This window comes from Carettochelys insculpta, chromosome 2 (genome assembly GCF_033958435.1).
Source record: "Carettochelys insculpta isolate YL-2023 chromosome 2, ASM3395843v1, whole genome shotgun sequence".
NCBI lineage: Eukaryota > Metazoa > Chordata > Testudines > Carettochelyidae > Carettochelys > Carettochelys insculpta.
In genome coordinates this window covers 30,408,987-30,424,739 of record NC_134138.1, presented here as the reverse complement: position 1 = coordinate 30,424,739, position 15,753 = coordinate 30,408,987, and the positions used below count along the sequence as shown (strand labels likewise).

The 15,753-nt window shown below is 38.5% G+C and overlaps 1 protein-coding gene across 2 annotated transcripts in view; it reads right to left on the bottom strand.

The window, feature by feature from the left end:
• Positions 1-15,753, bottom strand: part of RAD21 (RAD21 cohesin complex component) — a 33,444-nt gene that overhangs the window by 8,624 nt on the left and 9,067 nt on the right. For both annotated transcript variants that reach the window (XM_074986743.1, XM_074986744.1), the window contains exons 2-9: positions 15,154-15,324; positions 8,915-9,044; positions 7,066-7,165; positions 3,714-3,820; positions 2,264-2,467; positions 1,447-1,572; positions 1,175-1,297; positions 13-236 (exon numbers count right to left, since the gene is read on the bottom strand). In XM_074986743.1, the coding sequence (XP_074842844.1) occupies positions 13-236; positions 1,175-1,297; positions 1,447-1,572; positions 2,264-2,467; positions 3,714-3,820; positions 7,066-7,165; positions 8,915-9,044; positions 15,154-15,297 (1,158 nt within the window). In that variant the 5' untranslated portion in view covers positions 15,298-15,324. The remainder of the gene's footprint in view (positions 1-12; positions 237-1,174; positions 1,298-1,446; positions 1,573-2,263; positions 2,468-3,713; positions 3,821-7,065; positions 7,166-8,914; positions 9,045-15,153; positions 15,325-15,753) is intronic.

The following is a 15,753-nucleotide window of genomic DNA, read 5'->3' as shown; positions in this document are numbered from 1 at the left end:
AATCTGTATTACCTTCAATAGTCTGTTGTTCCACAAAGGCTGAGCAGGCAGAGAGAAGAGTTTTTCAACTCCCCCCGTCTCTTTCCACATCATCAATTTCTTAGTGGGAGGTGCTAAGTCCAAAGTAGTGACGATATCAGAATAGTCGCTTAACTGGGCTCTAATAGTCTTGCTATCCAGCTCTTTGACACTGTCCACAATCAGCTTTCTCTTCCTCTTTGCCTTGGTTTCCTTGACTATTGAAGGCGAGAAGGAAATTGAAACTTGCTACTATGTTACAGTAAAAATCCTGTAGACACCACATAAATATATTGCCTAAGGTCTGGTCTATATTAGGGAACAAAGTTGAACCCAGATACGCAATTCTAGCTACACCATTAGAATAGCTAGATGCTACATATCAGACTACTTTCTGCCCTAGTACAGATTCAGGCTCTTTGGGCTCATGCTGACCATCCCTTACTCCACACAATAGCATTGAATGCTGGGTAAGTACAGACATACCCTAAGAACGATTAAGAATTCCCTGAATTTAGCAAATTTGACTGTTTGGTGACAGCTCTAAATAGCTGTACAGTGCTCTTCAGATGTGAACTGATATGATTATTAGCTTTCAATGTTACACATCCTTTAAACAATCAAATCAGTCAGTTTGCTAGTGACATATTTGAAAAACCATGCTACTATGCATTTTGACCAGAGAAACAACCAAGTATTTGCTCTAGTCTCTTTTTACGACAGGTAGTACTAACAGTATTTATCTTCCTTCATGTCTGCAGCAGCTGCTTCTTATACATGGTAGACGGCAGGTCTTAAACATAATTTCAGCATGCAGATTTTAATTTGTTTCAGTAAGATCACGCCTGGTTTAACATTTAACAGTTATAAGTTGACTAGTCGAAAAACCACTACTTGAGGTTCCCCCTTAGCAAGGACTGATATTCCAAGTGCAGTATTCCCACATGTGCCTCTATACTGTATATGCTCCAAGCAAGGTGGTAAATTTCTTGGGAAAGCAAGACAGAACTCTACGCTCTGAAAAGAAAATGGGACACACAACTCAACAAAACTAGCAACAATACCAAGTGATAAATTTCTACTTCACTAACCCAAGGCCTTCCTAGCTCAAAAGGTCTCATATTCCATTTCAAATGTTCTCAAATGGCTTACTTACCAGTGATGTCAATAGGTTCCAAAGCAAACGCTTCTTCTTCATTTGGAACTAGTGTTGTTTGATCAGTCATAGTTGGTAATGGTTCAACTGGATCTACTGAGTCTGGGCTGTCTGGTCCACCCACTACCAAACAAAAACAAAAATGTTTAACATCTTGGACACACACACTCTCCCTCTTCCTCCCTCTCCCCCAGTCCACAAGATGTTTTAATATGAACCTGACCAATTCCTAATCAAAATCTGAAAAATTAAACCTAGTACTACATACTCACTTGATACGTTATCATCATCATCCATATCATCATGGGGAGGTTGTTCTGGCATCATTACCCCACCTTCTGAGAGAGCAGGAGGGTCATCAAAGATGCCTCCATCATTATTACTAAGGAGTTTGTCATCTGAAATAGCAACAGAATAATTAGCTCCAGTAGTGTGCATAAATGAATTAACAAAAGGAATTCATTTTATAATAGCACATGAGGCTGAAGTACTAAAGATACAAACTACCTGAATGTTTTTTGTAACAGTTGTGCCCCTTCAAAGGAAGGGCAGATGGTTTTTTTTAGGTGAACTCCACCAGGAAGTTCATTAACAAATCTTGTGTCAAGATAGTTATCACACTTACATCAGTTGAGTATGATGTGTTCCGACTACTCAGTTTCATCTAATGTTTTCATTTTTCATGCAAAGTTTAAGTCTATCATGCAAGAATGCCACACGGGTTTTAAAGTTCTTGGAATAAAAAGACCCAATATTTAACACACAGTCTCATTATATAAATTCAATCCTCCATAAGGAAGGTGAAGAGGTTTAAAGGAGCCAAAAGGTTCACACATTTTCTGTTCAAAGCCTCCCATGTATAGTGAAATGCCTTGAATTTGGCAAGTGACTGAATTCAAACTACATATCTGACATTTACATGAAATGTTTACCAGGGTAATTATCTGAATTACTGTTTGTACAGCCACGTTATGCTAGGCACTGTACAAAACAACAAAACATAGCCCCTGCCCAGAGAACTTACAATTTAGACAGAAGACAGGGCACAGTTAACAAAACCCAGTTCTTGCACTAATTTCTCAAACATACCTAATATTCCTCCATCATTCCCTTCTCCAAAATTGTCATCCTTGTATTGGTCTTCATATTCCAGATGGTTAGCTTTCTCATTAAGATGACTAGTGCTCTGTTCAGGCTCCAGTAAAAGATTGGAAGCACTGGTAGTCACTAGCATGTCATCCTCAAATGCACTGCCTTCTCTCATCATCTCACGATCATCCATTCCAAAGTCACCTGTAAGAATATAATTTGACACAAATAAATTTAGATTTACGCAAACCAACAAGCAGATCATTAATCACTTAGTCTATGAGGAAGTGACCCACCACATAATAAACTAACAATTCAGTTCTATAACAATAATTTATCAGTAAGCTTTGCCGTTTGTTTAAAAAAAATTCTCTATAGTTAAACTTTTTACCATATATCCATTAATTATTGTTTTAAATATACAGTTAATGGACAAATTTAAAAGACATTTTCTTCAGTGTTGTTTTAATTTCATAAATATATTGAAAACAACTTCCTCTTTTGTCCTCCTCCTGAATAAATTATCTTTCTTATGTAGAAGATATAGTCAAAGCATACCTATTAAGAATGACTTCTGTACTGCAATAAAACATTAAAAATGTTCATTTGAGAGGAATCCATTAGATCTATTCTAAGAAAAAGCTTCCTATATACTGAGTTTTGTTTAATGCACACCCAAAAACAGATTAATACAATCAGGAGATTGTGGAATCTCCATCCCTGATACATGTCTGTCTACCCTGCTCTTACACGTCTCCACCACTGGAGACATCTATCAGGGACGATCTCAACAGTATTTGGTCCTGATGTGAGGGCAGGGGACTGGACTCGACCTCGAGGTCCCATCCAGTTCTAGTGTTCCATGAAGGGAAGTCTCTTTATCCCATGTGTAGTCTACTGATTAACAGATCCCTATTTTATGGATAACATTAAACAAACTTGCAGGCTATTCATATGTGTTTCTAATCCATTCTAAAGTACTCTTTGTTTAACTACACATCAAGCAATAGTGAAACAACAAATCTGAAAATACGTCTTTCATCACTGCAATTGCTTTGTGATGAAGCTGTAAGTTCCATGTATCTGATTTGTCAGTTTTTATTGCAACTTTTTGGACCTCTGCGCTACATAACTGAGTCTGGACTAGAATGCTATAGATCTGAAGAAGTATGTCTGTCCCACAAAAGCTCATCACCTAATAAATTATTTTTTATATATTTCCTTAAAGTGCTACATGACTGCTGTTTTGTTTTGTTAAAATACCGATTAACATGGCTACCTCTCTTACACTCTAGCAGGAACATCTGACTAATAGTTAAGTAAAATTCTCACTGGTGTTAACTCACCTTGTTTGTAGACTTTCCATATGATTTGTGAAACTTTAATTTCATTTCAAGATCTAGCAAAACCTAATTTAATACATATATGAAAAATACAAAAGCATTTTTACCAAAGTCATTATCCTGAAGAATACTGATGTTGCCCACTTCTTCCCTCATTGTGATTTCTTCCACTCTACTCTGGTTCAAACTGAATTGTTGAGCCACATCAATATCGCTTAAATAAATAAGAACATACAGTTTTAAAAGAACTGCTTTGATTACATTTGAACAATTTACAGGTTACTTAGATTTGTTGCTTCACAAAGCCAGTTTATAGAAATACATCCTGCACTCATACACATACAGTCATGAAGACAAACCTAAAAATGTGACAAACAAATATGACGTTAGTATATACTAAAACTGAGGCAACAGAAATAGTGATCAGCTTCTAGTAAACTAGAAATAAAGAAGTACTACAAATACACTGTCTCTCTTGTTGCACTAAGGTCAATTTTGGAGTAACGTAAATTCCAAAAAGGACTTACAAAATTCAATTACATTAGTTACATTCATCAAGAGTTTAAATTTATATAAACACACAGCAGAGTGTTAAGGTAAATGGTTAGAAAAGAGCATGTAACTTGAAACATAATGAGACTTATTTTTCATTTTATACAATGCATTTTAAGATTAACAGCAAACCAAAATATATTGGTATAGCAATTTATATTCCAGGAGTTCCACTATCAAATAATCCAGGCAAAAAAAATTTTTCATTTTTTTAAAAAGGTTAAGTATCCAATCTGAAATTGTTCGTCAAGAGCAGGGGTTCTTAACCTGTGGGTTGCACCTCCCTCGAGGTGCAGAGGGGATACAGGGGAGGTGTGAGGTGCCTCCCAGAAAATTTATTGCAATTGCTTTCTCACTGTATAAAATTCTAAAGTTTAGAATTCTTAATTTTAATTCATAGTATTAATTATAAACATTAATTGCTTATTAATTAAATATAGGGGAACTTGGGGTGAGATCGGATATCTACTTTCACCATTAGAGCTATTCAACCGTATTCCACCAAACTGCTTCAAACTGATTACGACAGAAACTAACATCTTGCTAACAGTGTTACATTTTGATTGGCTGATGCAACAAGGTGATTTTTTTTCCCCCTCAAGGCTGACACACTTAAAATTAGGTCAGACGCAATATTGCGCCTTTGTAGAATTACTGAAATCTTCACACACATTCCACGCCTCAATTATACCTGTTCAAGGTCATACTGCTTTCTCTTGCACCACGCCGTATTGTCATGTACTTTGCCCACACGCACTGGTTCAGTTAGCAGTCTGTCTTTGGTGCAGGTAGTTGTTTTTGAGTTTAACTCTACCATGATCGATAGTTTAGTTTACATTTGTGTCCCCTCAAGAAGATGAGAAAATGACAAAGAAAAGGAAATACAGTGAGGATTATACGAAATTTGGGATCATGTGCTGCCGTGACTGCAACGGAACCAAAAAACCTCGGTACTTTTTATGTGCAAAAGCTCTCTGTAATGACAACATGAGGCCTGCCAAATGCGGAGAGAATTTCACAAATGGGCACCCAGGAAATTCTGGAGACTTGCTGGAGTCGCTGAAGCAGAAGAAAGCTCGATTCCCCTCATGGGGCACTTTACCCAAGTAGCGTTTTGGATCTACTCATAAGCCACTCCTTGAGGCCTCTTACGAAGTGGCATATCTCATCACAAAGAGCAAAAAGACTCTCACAATCAGTGAGACTCTGCTCAAGCCTTGTGCCCTTCAAATGGTCGAAGTTGTTCTCAGAAAGCAACAGAGGAAACAGATTGCTGAAATAACTGTCAAACAACGTGATCAGTTGTTGAATTGTGGACATATGTCATCTGATATTTTGGATCCACTCATGGAGGAACTCAAGAAAGTGACTGCCCTTTGGACTTCAACTGGATGAAAGCACTGATGACGCTCAATGCAGTCAACTCTTGGTTTTGTGAGATACACCACCGCAATGTGCATCAAAGAGTTTTTGTTCTGTGAACCCCTGTTGGCTACCACAAAAGCTGCTGCTGTGTAACAGCTAATCGACGAGTTCTTTAAAAAAAAAAAAAAAAACTGGACTGGAAAGCAAAATTGGGCTTCATATGTACTGATGGGGCACCCTCCATGCTGAGGATGAAATCTGGCTTTGGCGCAGGTGGAGGTCATCCACTGTTTTCTACATCGTCATGCATTAGCGTCAAAAACCCTTTCTCCAAGACTGAAATAAGCCATGGATACCGCTGTTCAAGCGGTGAACTTCATCCAGTCTCGAGCTTTGAACCACAGACTCTTCAAAATATTCTGCCACGAAAAGTTGGAGCTGCTTATGAAGTATTGTTATATCACACAAGTACACTGGCTTTCACATGGAAGAGTCTTCACTCATGTTATGGAAGTTAGAACTAAGATAGCCATGCTTCTTTGAGAAAAGGAAAACGCTGCGTGAAGAGTTTGAAACCCAAGGTTTCATTGTGTCATTGGCCTACCTTGCAGATATAGTCTCGCAATTGAATGACCTCAACATTTCACTTCAAGGGTCAGAAGTGACTGTTCTGGATGCGAAAGAGAAGATTGCTGCCTTCCAGCAAAAACTAGCTCTTTGGAAGAGATGCGTGGCGAAGAACCAATTATGCAAATTTTCCTACTCTGGAAAACGTTCTCTCTGGAGAGGGTTTGTTACAGATGGTCCCAGATTGGATCCAATGCAATATTTTGAGGAATCTGGAAAAATCTCATGGACTCTTTTGGTAATTACTTTGTTAAAGACAAATTGAAAAGTGACAAGTGTATTCGAAATCCTTTCACCTTTAATTTGAACTGGGTGGATGAGTGCTGACATGCAGAAGGATGACCTCATCAATTTGCAGAGCAAAGTTTTTCTGAACCAAGGATTCTCCAATCAATATCTTGAGAATTTTCGTGCTCTAAAATAGCTGCCTACCCAGTTTTGGCAAAGAAACCTCTTTCAGCCTGAATCCCATTTGCTACAACCCATCTCTGCAAATCTGGATTTTCAACACTGGTCAATGTGAAGACAAAGGCTAGAAATCAGTTGGATGCCACACATAACATGCACCTAGCATTGTCCAAGAACGTCCCTCAAATTTCTGCCCCTATTGACTGAAAGCAGCAACAGCCATCTCATTAAGGTGGTCCTGAAGAACTTAATTTTTTTTTATTTTTTTATTTTTGTGTATGTGAGGAATTGGCTAGAAATAAAATCCCTTTATCATCTTAATTATGTCTTGATTGGTTCATTGATTAATTTGGGGAAGGACAGGAGGTGTAAACATATTTTCAGGGGAGGTGTGAGGGCAAAAAGGTTAAGAACCCCTGGTCAAGAGGTCTGTTGATTGGTAAATTTAAATTTGAAACTGTTACTTCAGAAAAGTAATCTCATTTTAGTAAGAGAAAGTAAGCTTACTCTAGATCAGGCAGTGGCTGGTCAAAATCATGAAATTCCTCAGGTAAAGTGATAGCATTGTAAGCAGCCTCTCGATTCTCCTCAGGCAAATCAACAACACCTGAAAAGGAGAACACTCAGACATAAGTTTCTGTGTCTACACCAAAGGCATAAACACACACACGGCAGATCTAAACTCAGGGAGAAAGTCAACTTAAGATACACAGCTCCAGCTACATTAGCAGCATAGCTGAGTTAACATACTTTAATCCAAATGTCTATGGCATCCACATAGTGAGAGGTTGATGGGAGAGTCCCATTGACTTCATGGGAACAGACTTAAGCCAAGGCTCAATGATTCTGAATAACCCCACTCCCGTACTTTTATAACAGGTATAAGATAAATGCAATAAAGCAGGAAGTGAATTTCCACTAAAAGTTTTAGCCATATACTTCAGACTTTGGATAAGAAAACTAAATAAAAATGCTACATACTTCAAACCTCAACTTTTTAAAAAAATCCATTTTGTGCCAGTTTTCAAAAATCTGTCACTATAAAATATAACGTAATCCTAAAGTTAAGCCCCCAAGACCACATTCAGGCACATAAATAGAGCTGACTGGGAGGTACTGGGCACCCAGAAGCATTTACTTAAGTCACTTCTGAACAACTTCAAGTAGTTAAAAAATAAAATTCACAATTCCCTCACAAAAACAAGAGGCAATTTCAGTGATTTGCTCAAAGTTGGGTTATAAGAAGCTGCTGGTATTAACATCTGTTTCACCCCTCCCTATCTCCAAATATCCATGCAAATTCTGTTTTTAAAATAATGTTCTTCTACATAAAATTATTTTTCTTTGTTGCTGTGTGAAACATTCATACAAAAAAAGAAACTGACTATCCTGTGGAAACCAGTAATACTGACTATATAAAAAATTAACACAAAATACTCACCCTGAAAAAACACTCAGTTACTGTACCTTAGGTATTACTTTTATGATTGTAGTCAAAAGTGCTTTTGAACAAGCAATACATGGACAAGCAAGTTGTTGAAAGAGATACTATTTCCCTTTTCCACTTCCTGACTGCATGGCCTCTGACACTCCACTGGTTCCAAATTCCACTCCAGCTATGGTTACACTAGTGAGTTTTGCCAACAAAACCCTGGTTTTGACAACAAAACTGGTGGAACATCCACACACAAAAGGCATTTTGTCCACAGTTTGTTGACAAAACACAGCACTTTTGCTGGCAGCATACTCTCTCAGCCATGAGGCATAATGCTGCTGCTGACAGATTCTGGAGGGCCTTCTCTCCACAGACAGGGCATCCAGAACAATGGGCAGCCCTGTGTGCTGTGCTTCCAAGTAGGTGTCGGTTTTGTTGAGAGAGAAGCCGGGCAGTCTGGCCACACTACTGAGAGAGCAGAGCACTCCTTCAACTGGCTTTTGTGTGTGGCTGCACGCTGCGGACAGAAGTTTTGTCTGGAAATCTCTTCCAACAGTGACTTCTGTTGACAGATTTCTGTAGTATTATCATAGCCTCAGTGTTTCTCAATTACACATGCAACTATTTAACAATAAACACATCCCCATCTGCTGACTAGTTCTTACTGACAAAACTGCTGAAACCTTAGTCCAAAACTCTCAACTGAAGCAATTCTGGGGAAGAAGCAGAATTTTAGTGGGCTTTTTGGTCAGCACAAACTACCAGTCAACTGAAACATATTTCTCTATGAAAAGGAACACAAACTTCTCCTTAAGTGCCTCCTGAAATAAGAGTATAGAATTCTGTGCATGCTTATCAAGTCTACCATGTATTTTAAAACAACTTGGGGGGGGGTGAAACTGTAAGATACATGACAAGTACCTGGACGAAAAGCCATCTTGATCTTAATGAAGGCTTCATTACAGTCTGCAAGAAGGTATTTAGCTTTCCTGTGATAGATTCTAACAACTCCCAATAAAAGATGTCCTGAGGTTCGAAGTGCCATCTTCACCTAAAAATACATTTACTGATTGCAACAGGTATATCTTGTTTATTAACAAACAAACAAAAAACCACAAAACAATACTTTCAGAGGAGAAAAAAAACTCAGTGCCAGCCAGTCTTGCTTGTGTTTTTCTATGATATACACCTTTTACATCAATTTCAGGATGATCAGTAAAACACAAGATATCAACATAACTTTATGGTGCCAGAGGCAATATCAGTCAACATGAAATAGTTTGCAATCCCAATCCTTTCACCTAAATCCATTCAATTGATAAATTATTTATCATACTATTTCATACTGCATATCAGAGCCAGGATCAGAGTTCAGGGAATACCTAGCCTTAATCCAAATATTTTGACCACCACACCCTTTACTATGCAATGGCATGAAAGTTTTTGCTGGGGGGCGGGGGGAAGAGATGAAGACCTGTTACCATTGCAAACAGAGTATTTACCAAATCAGCATGCCTAGCAATTACAACAAATGCTTTATTTCTTTAACATTCATATTTATTTAATGAAGTATGAAGCACCTGTCACTTTGGTTTTGTGTGCTGCCTGCCCAAAGGATTCCAAACCCACCTCATTACATCCAGTATAGCCCCTTTATGTCTTTGTTTCTTGGATTAACTTTCAACCCTGATCAAATTTGCAACCACCACCAAAGATTTGATAGGTGGGCAATGGGATCCCACCCGGTCTACCCAGACCTAAACTGCAAATTACCCCAATAAAGGTTAAAAGTTACTGCAAGCAATGAGGGAAGATTTACTACAGTCTGAACCTCTCTAGTCCAGCACCCTCAGGACCTGACCAGTGCTGAACAAGAGAATTTGCCAGCCCAGAGGAGGTCAATACTGTCTAATAGTCCTACCAACACTGAGCTCTTAGAAGACATTTAGGGGTAAATTAGAGCTAACAGCACAGAACACAGAGACAGGATTGGTGGCTGGAAACAAATTTTACGGGACCACAGGAAACTTGGCCACACCCATAAGTGGTTGTCTGACTAACTAAAATCATGCTGGATTATGGGTGTTGCCAGATCAGATAATGCCAGACTAGAGAGGTCCAACCTGTAATAGTAAATTCAGAGTTTCACACCAAAATACGAAATAACAAAGCGCAATTAAAATTTTGGGGAGGGCACAAAGCAGCAGCAGTACCCATCACATTTGCTTTAATGTGTTTCTTTTGTTACCAAGTCTCAAACTGCTTCAGTGTTATTCTTCTATGGAACCAAGTATTGTACTCGCTGACAGGAAGGAGTGTGGCTGTCAGAAGATGCAGTCAAGAAAGGATACCTTATGTGGCTCATAGCCTGAGGAAGTCTGAGAACTGTGTTGGTGAGATCTGTGGAGTAAGATTTCCCAGGAAGAACAAGTCCCAAAACTTTCTAACCTCAAGTTAACTGAATTATTACAGATTCTCAGGGTTTTATTACATACACCAAAAGTTTTTCTAAGCCTCTAGAAATCTCAAACACATACTAACTCAGATTTTAAAAATGTCTAGCTCTGAAAGTCTTCCAAAAATCCTTGCAAGCCTCAAAGTACATAAATAACCCATGAGTAGAGGTCTTCACTCCTTTTGTTCTCTCTTTTTCTGACTTCTCCCTGGTTTGTGCAAGGAGTTTCTTGTTTCAACTTGGATTACAAACTCTTACAGGCATGAAATTAACCACTTCTGAAAAGCACCATCATATCTACAATGCTCTGATTAATAGGGGATTCAGCTATATTCGTACATATTTATAATTCTTAGGCTCATATAAAAGTCACTGAATTGACTGCCAGAACATCTGTGTAGCAGACGGAAGTGTTTATGGATAGGAGGCGACAAGCTTTAGTCTCTAAAATAAAAACAAAACACTTTTCTCCTAGCCCCCCCCAAATGCCTTCTGTCAAGGTTAATGATTTATATGACTAATTTAAGAACTAGTCCATTTTTAGAGGTGAGCTAATAAATGCATTCATTAACACACAAGACCTGAGGAACCTACACTCTGATTAGTAGGTATTCACCCCCGCTTAACCCTCCGACCTTGTCTACACTTACAAGCACCAACAATCTACTTCACCTAGGTAAACAGCTTAGCTGAAGTCAATATACTGTGGCACCTTGAGCATGGTAAGGTTTACAGGGGCTACTCTCCTGTCAACACTGGCACCTCTTCTTGTCTTGGTGAAGTACTGGCACTGATGGCAGTGAGCTAAAAGATCAATTTATTGCATCTGCTGCAGACATGAAAAAATGACAGCAGACAGATCGATTGCTGCAGCGATGATCCACTGCATAGTGTACACAAGGCCTCAGGTTGCCTTCAGCAGCTGTCATAGACGCTTTGTTGGCTGTAGCCAATGCCAGGCATATCACCAAAGGCAACAAAGTCCAGGCTGAGGAAAACCACTCAGCTACCCAATAACATTACTGAGTGTCAGCTACATTTTTCAACTCCTTTGAACACAAACGCGAAACCTTCTTTGTACTCACATTGCAAAGGACAAGAGAGAATACTTCAATAATCATTTTTTAAGAATACAGGCATGGCCATACTGGGTCAGACAAAAGGGTCACCTAACTGGGTATCTTGTGTTCCGACAGTGGCCAATTCATTGAGTGATCCTTCTCCTGCCAGCCTTTTCCAGCCTCTGACAGAAGCTAAGGGCACCATTCTTACCCATACTGGCCAATAAATATTGATAGCCCTAACCCCCCTGAATGTATCTAGTTGTTTTTTGATCCCTGATAAAGTCCTGGTCTTCACAGCATATTCTGGCAACAAGCTCCATAGGCTGACTGTGCACTGTGTGAAGAAAAACTTCCTTATTTTTGTTGTAAAGCTGCTACTTGTTAGTTTCATTTGGTGACCTCTAACTCTCATGCATCTGACAAAGCGGGTCTTTGCCTACGAAAGCTTATGCTCCAAAATATCTGTTAGTCTATAAGGTGCCACAGGACTTCTTGTCTTTGAAGATACAGACTAACTTGACTACCTCTCTGATTCTAACTCTCATATAATAGGAGCAAGTAAATAACTTTGCCTTGTTCACTTTCTCCATACCTGACACGATTTTGCAGATCTCAATCAAATATCCCCCTAGTCTCCTCTTTTCTAAGATGAGATGTCACAGTCTTTTTAATCTCTCTTCATACAGCATCCATTGCAACCCCCTAATCATTCCTGTTCCCCATTTCTGAACCTTTTTCAAAGCCAACATATCTTTTCTGAGATGAGATAATACATCTTTACGCAGTATTCAGGATATGGGCATATTATGGATTTATATAGCGGCACTAAGATTTTTTGTGCTATTTTCTATCCCTTTTTTAATTATCCCTTTTGGTTTGCTTTCTGGCTGCTGCAGCATATTGAGTGGATATTTTTTGAGAATTATCCACAATGATTTCAAGACCTCTCGAGTGGTTATGGCTAAATTAGTCCACATCATTTTGTATGTATATTAGAGATTTTCTTCCCCAATGTGCATTACTTTGCGTTTATCTACATTAAAATTAATTTGCCATTTTATTGCCCAATCATTTAGTTTTGTGAGATCTTTTTGAAGCTTTTCATAGTCTGCTTTGTTCTCAACTATCTTAAGCAGTTTAGTATCAACCGCAAATTTCGCCACCTGTTTACCCCTTTCTCCAAATCATTTATAAACAGGATGAATAGGATTGGTTCCAGTACAGACCCTTGGGAGACACCACCAGTTACCTCTCTCCAATCTGGAAGCTGACCATTTATTCATACCCTTTGTTTCCTGTCTTATAACCAGTTATCAGTCCATGAGAGGTCCTTCCCTTTCATTCCACAACAACCTACATTACTTAAGAGCCTTTGATGAGGGACCTTGTCAAAGGCTTTCTGGAAATCTAGGTACACTATATCCACTGAATTCCCCCTTGTCCATATGCTTGTTGACCCCTGCAAAGAACTCTAGCAAACTAGTGAGGCATGATTTTCCTTTACAGAAACAATGTCAACAATTTCCAACAGATTAGGTTTATCTATGGTGTCTGACTATTCTCTTCTTTACTATCATATTTCAATTCATTTGTCCAGTACAGAGGTTAGACTTCCCGATCTGTAATTGCCAGGATGGCCTCTAGACCTTAAATATTGGTGTCACATTAGCTATCTTCCAGTCCTTAGGTACAGAACATAATGTGATACATAGTTTACAAACGACACTTAATAGTTCCACAATTTCACATCTGAGTGCTTTCAGAACTTGGGAGTGAATGCCATATGATCCCAGTGACTTGTGATTTAAGTTCATCAATTTGTTCCAAAACCGTCTGTACTGACAACGCAATATGGGACCATTCCTCACATCCGTCACCTAAAAAGAAGGGCTCAGGTTTGGGAATCTCCCTAACATCCTCAGCTGTGAAAACAGAAGCAAAATTTATTTAGATAGGGTTACTGCAGAAAAACGTCTTTGAGTGCTCCTTTGACATGTTGATCATCCAGTGGCTTGGCCCCACTGGTTGTTTAGCAGGCTTCCTGCTTCAGATGTACTTAAAGATTTTGCTATTACTTTTTGAAACTTTAACTAGTTCTTCACATTTTTTAGCTTTCTTTATTAGATTTTTTTACACTTAATTCGACAATTTACACTTTTCTATTTTCCTCACTAGGATTTAACTTCCACTTTTTAAACAATGCTTTTTTAATCTCTCACCACCTTTTTACTTGGTTGTTAAGCCACAGTGACGTTTTTTGGTTCTCCTACTGTGTTTTTAAATTTGGAGTATAGATTTAAGTTGGGCCTCTATTATGGTGTCTTTTTAAAGTGTCCATGCAGCTTGAAGGACTTTTACTTTTGGCACTGTACCTTTTAATTTGTTTAACTAGCCTCCTAATTTTTGTATAGTTCCCCTTTCTGAAATTAAATGCCACAGTGCTGAGCTGCTGTGGTGTTTTTCCAGCCACAAGAATGTTAGATTTTGTTACATTATGGTTACTACTTCCAAGCAGTCCAGTTATATTTGAAGCTTAGACCAGATCCTGTGCTACCTTGGATTAAATGAATAATTGCCTCTGCTCTTGTGGGTTCCAGAACCAGCCATTTAAGGTGTTGAGAAACTCTCTCTCTGCACCCCATCCTGAAGTGACATGCATCCAGTCATTATGGGGATAGTTGAAATCTCCCACTATTACAGAGAGTTTATTTCTATAGCCTCTCTAATTTTCCTTAGCATTTCATAGTTACTATCACTATCTCGGTCAGCTGGTTTAAAATATACTTACTGCTATATTTTTATTATTAGAGTACGGAATTACTATTAATAGACATTACAAGGAACATTTTGGCTTATTAATGTTTTCACTTCATTTGATTCTACATTTTCTTTCATGTATAATGCCACTCCCCCACCAGCACAACCTGTTCTGTCCTTCTGACATATTTTGTCCTCTGGTATGACTGTGTCCCATTGATGGTACTTTTTCCACCAAATTTCTGTGATGGCTATTATAGCACTATCCTCCTTAAATACAAGGCACTCTAGTTCATCCATTTTATTATTTAGACTTTAATGTGTTTATACACAAATGCTAGAATAATTCTCAGTGACAAGAATATTTAAATGTTATCATAAGTCCTTTAAAAACTTCTTGCTGACACATGCTTTCCTCCTCTGTCTCTCTCTCCCCGCCCTCCTAAAAACTTCCACATATACACATGGGCATGTCTAGATAATTCACATAAAGATACTTCACAAAGCTCATTCTCTAATAAATAAAACTTTAAGGTGTTACAAGTACTGCTCGTATTCTGTGAAGCTACAGACTAACATGGCTACCCCTCTCCGATTGCACAGAGCCTATTAACCAAAGGACAAAACCTGAAACCTGGCCACTTCTTGCAAACCTATAAAGTAAGACTTTAAGAGGTCAGGCCACTTCTCAGAATACTGGTATTCATGGATTATTTCATATTTCAAGTAAAACAGCAAGCACACTTTTTCCACTGAAAGAGTTAACTTGAAAAATGCTAAAATCTGTTGAGGCATCCAATACTACTTGTATATTGATCATGTGCTGTCATAATTTGTCTCAAATGGACCATCAACATTACCAAAAATCACAGTCAAACAAATACCTTTGGTGAGATGATACTCTCCACGCTGCTCTCTAGATTACACTCGAATACATGGGCTTTGGTTAACTTCTTATCCCAATGGGCCGCTAGCCAAATTTTGGCCAGCGGCCCACGCTTGCTCAGGACAAAATGAGCGTAGAACATCGTCCCAGCCGCCTACAAGGTATACACCTGAAAAAAAAAAAAAAAAAAGAAAAAAAAAAAAGGAATTTTATAATGAATTGAGTTAAGGAGAGAATTTTGCAGTATGTTTCTATGTCACTTGGAGGCTATCAACATGCTTCCCTTTCGAGCTGGAAGATTGAGAGTTTAGCTCTTTTTCCATGGTCATGTGCAAGTTTACTGAATTGGAAATTTGATCATGTAAACTGGGGGAAGGGGGGAGAGAAAGCCAAAAAACAGCAAAACTACAGAAATGTGGGGCTGGAATAGACCTCAAAAGTCCATTCAGTTAGTTTGCTCACACTGAGACAGGATTAAGTACACCAAGACAAACGTGCCAACGATAGCATCATCATCCTTGACCATTAACTGTGCTTCTCTTTTTAGACCTACGAATGTTTCAAGAGCCTGTTTCCCCATACTAGTCAGGGACTCCTT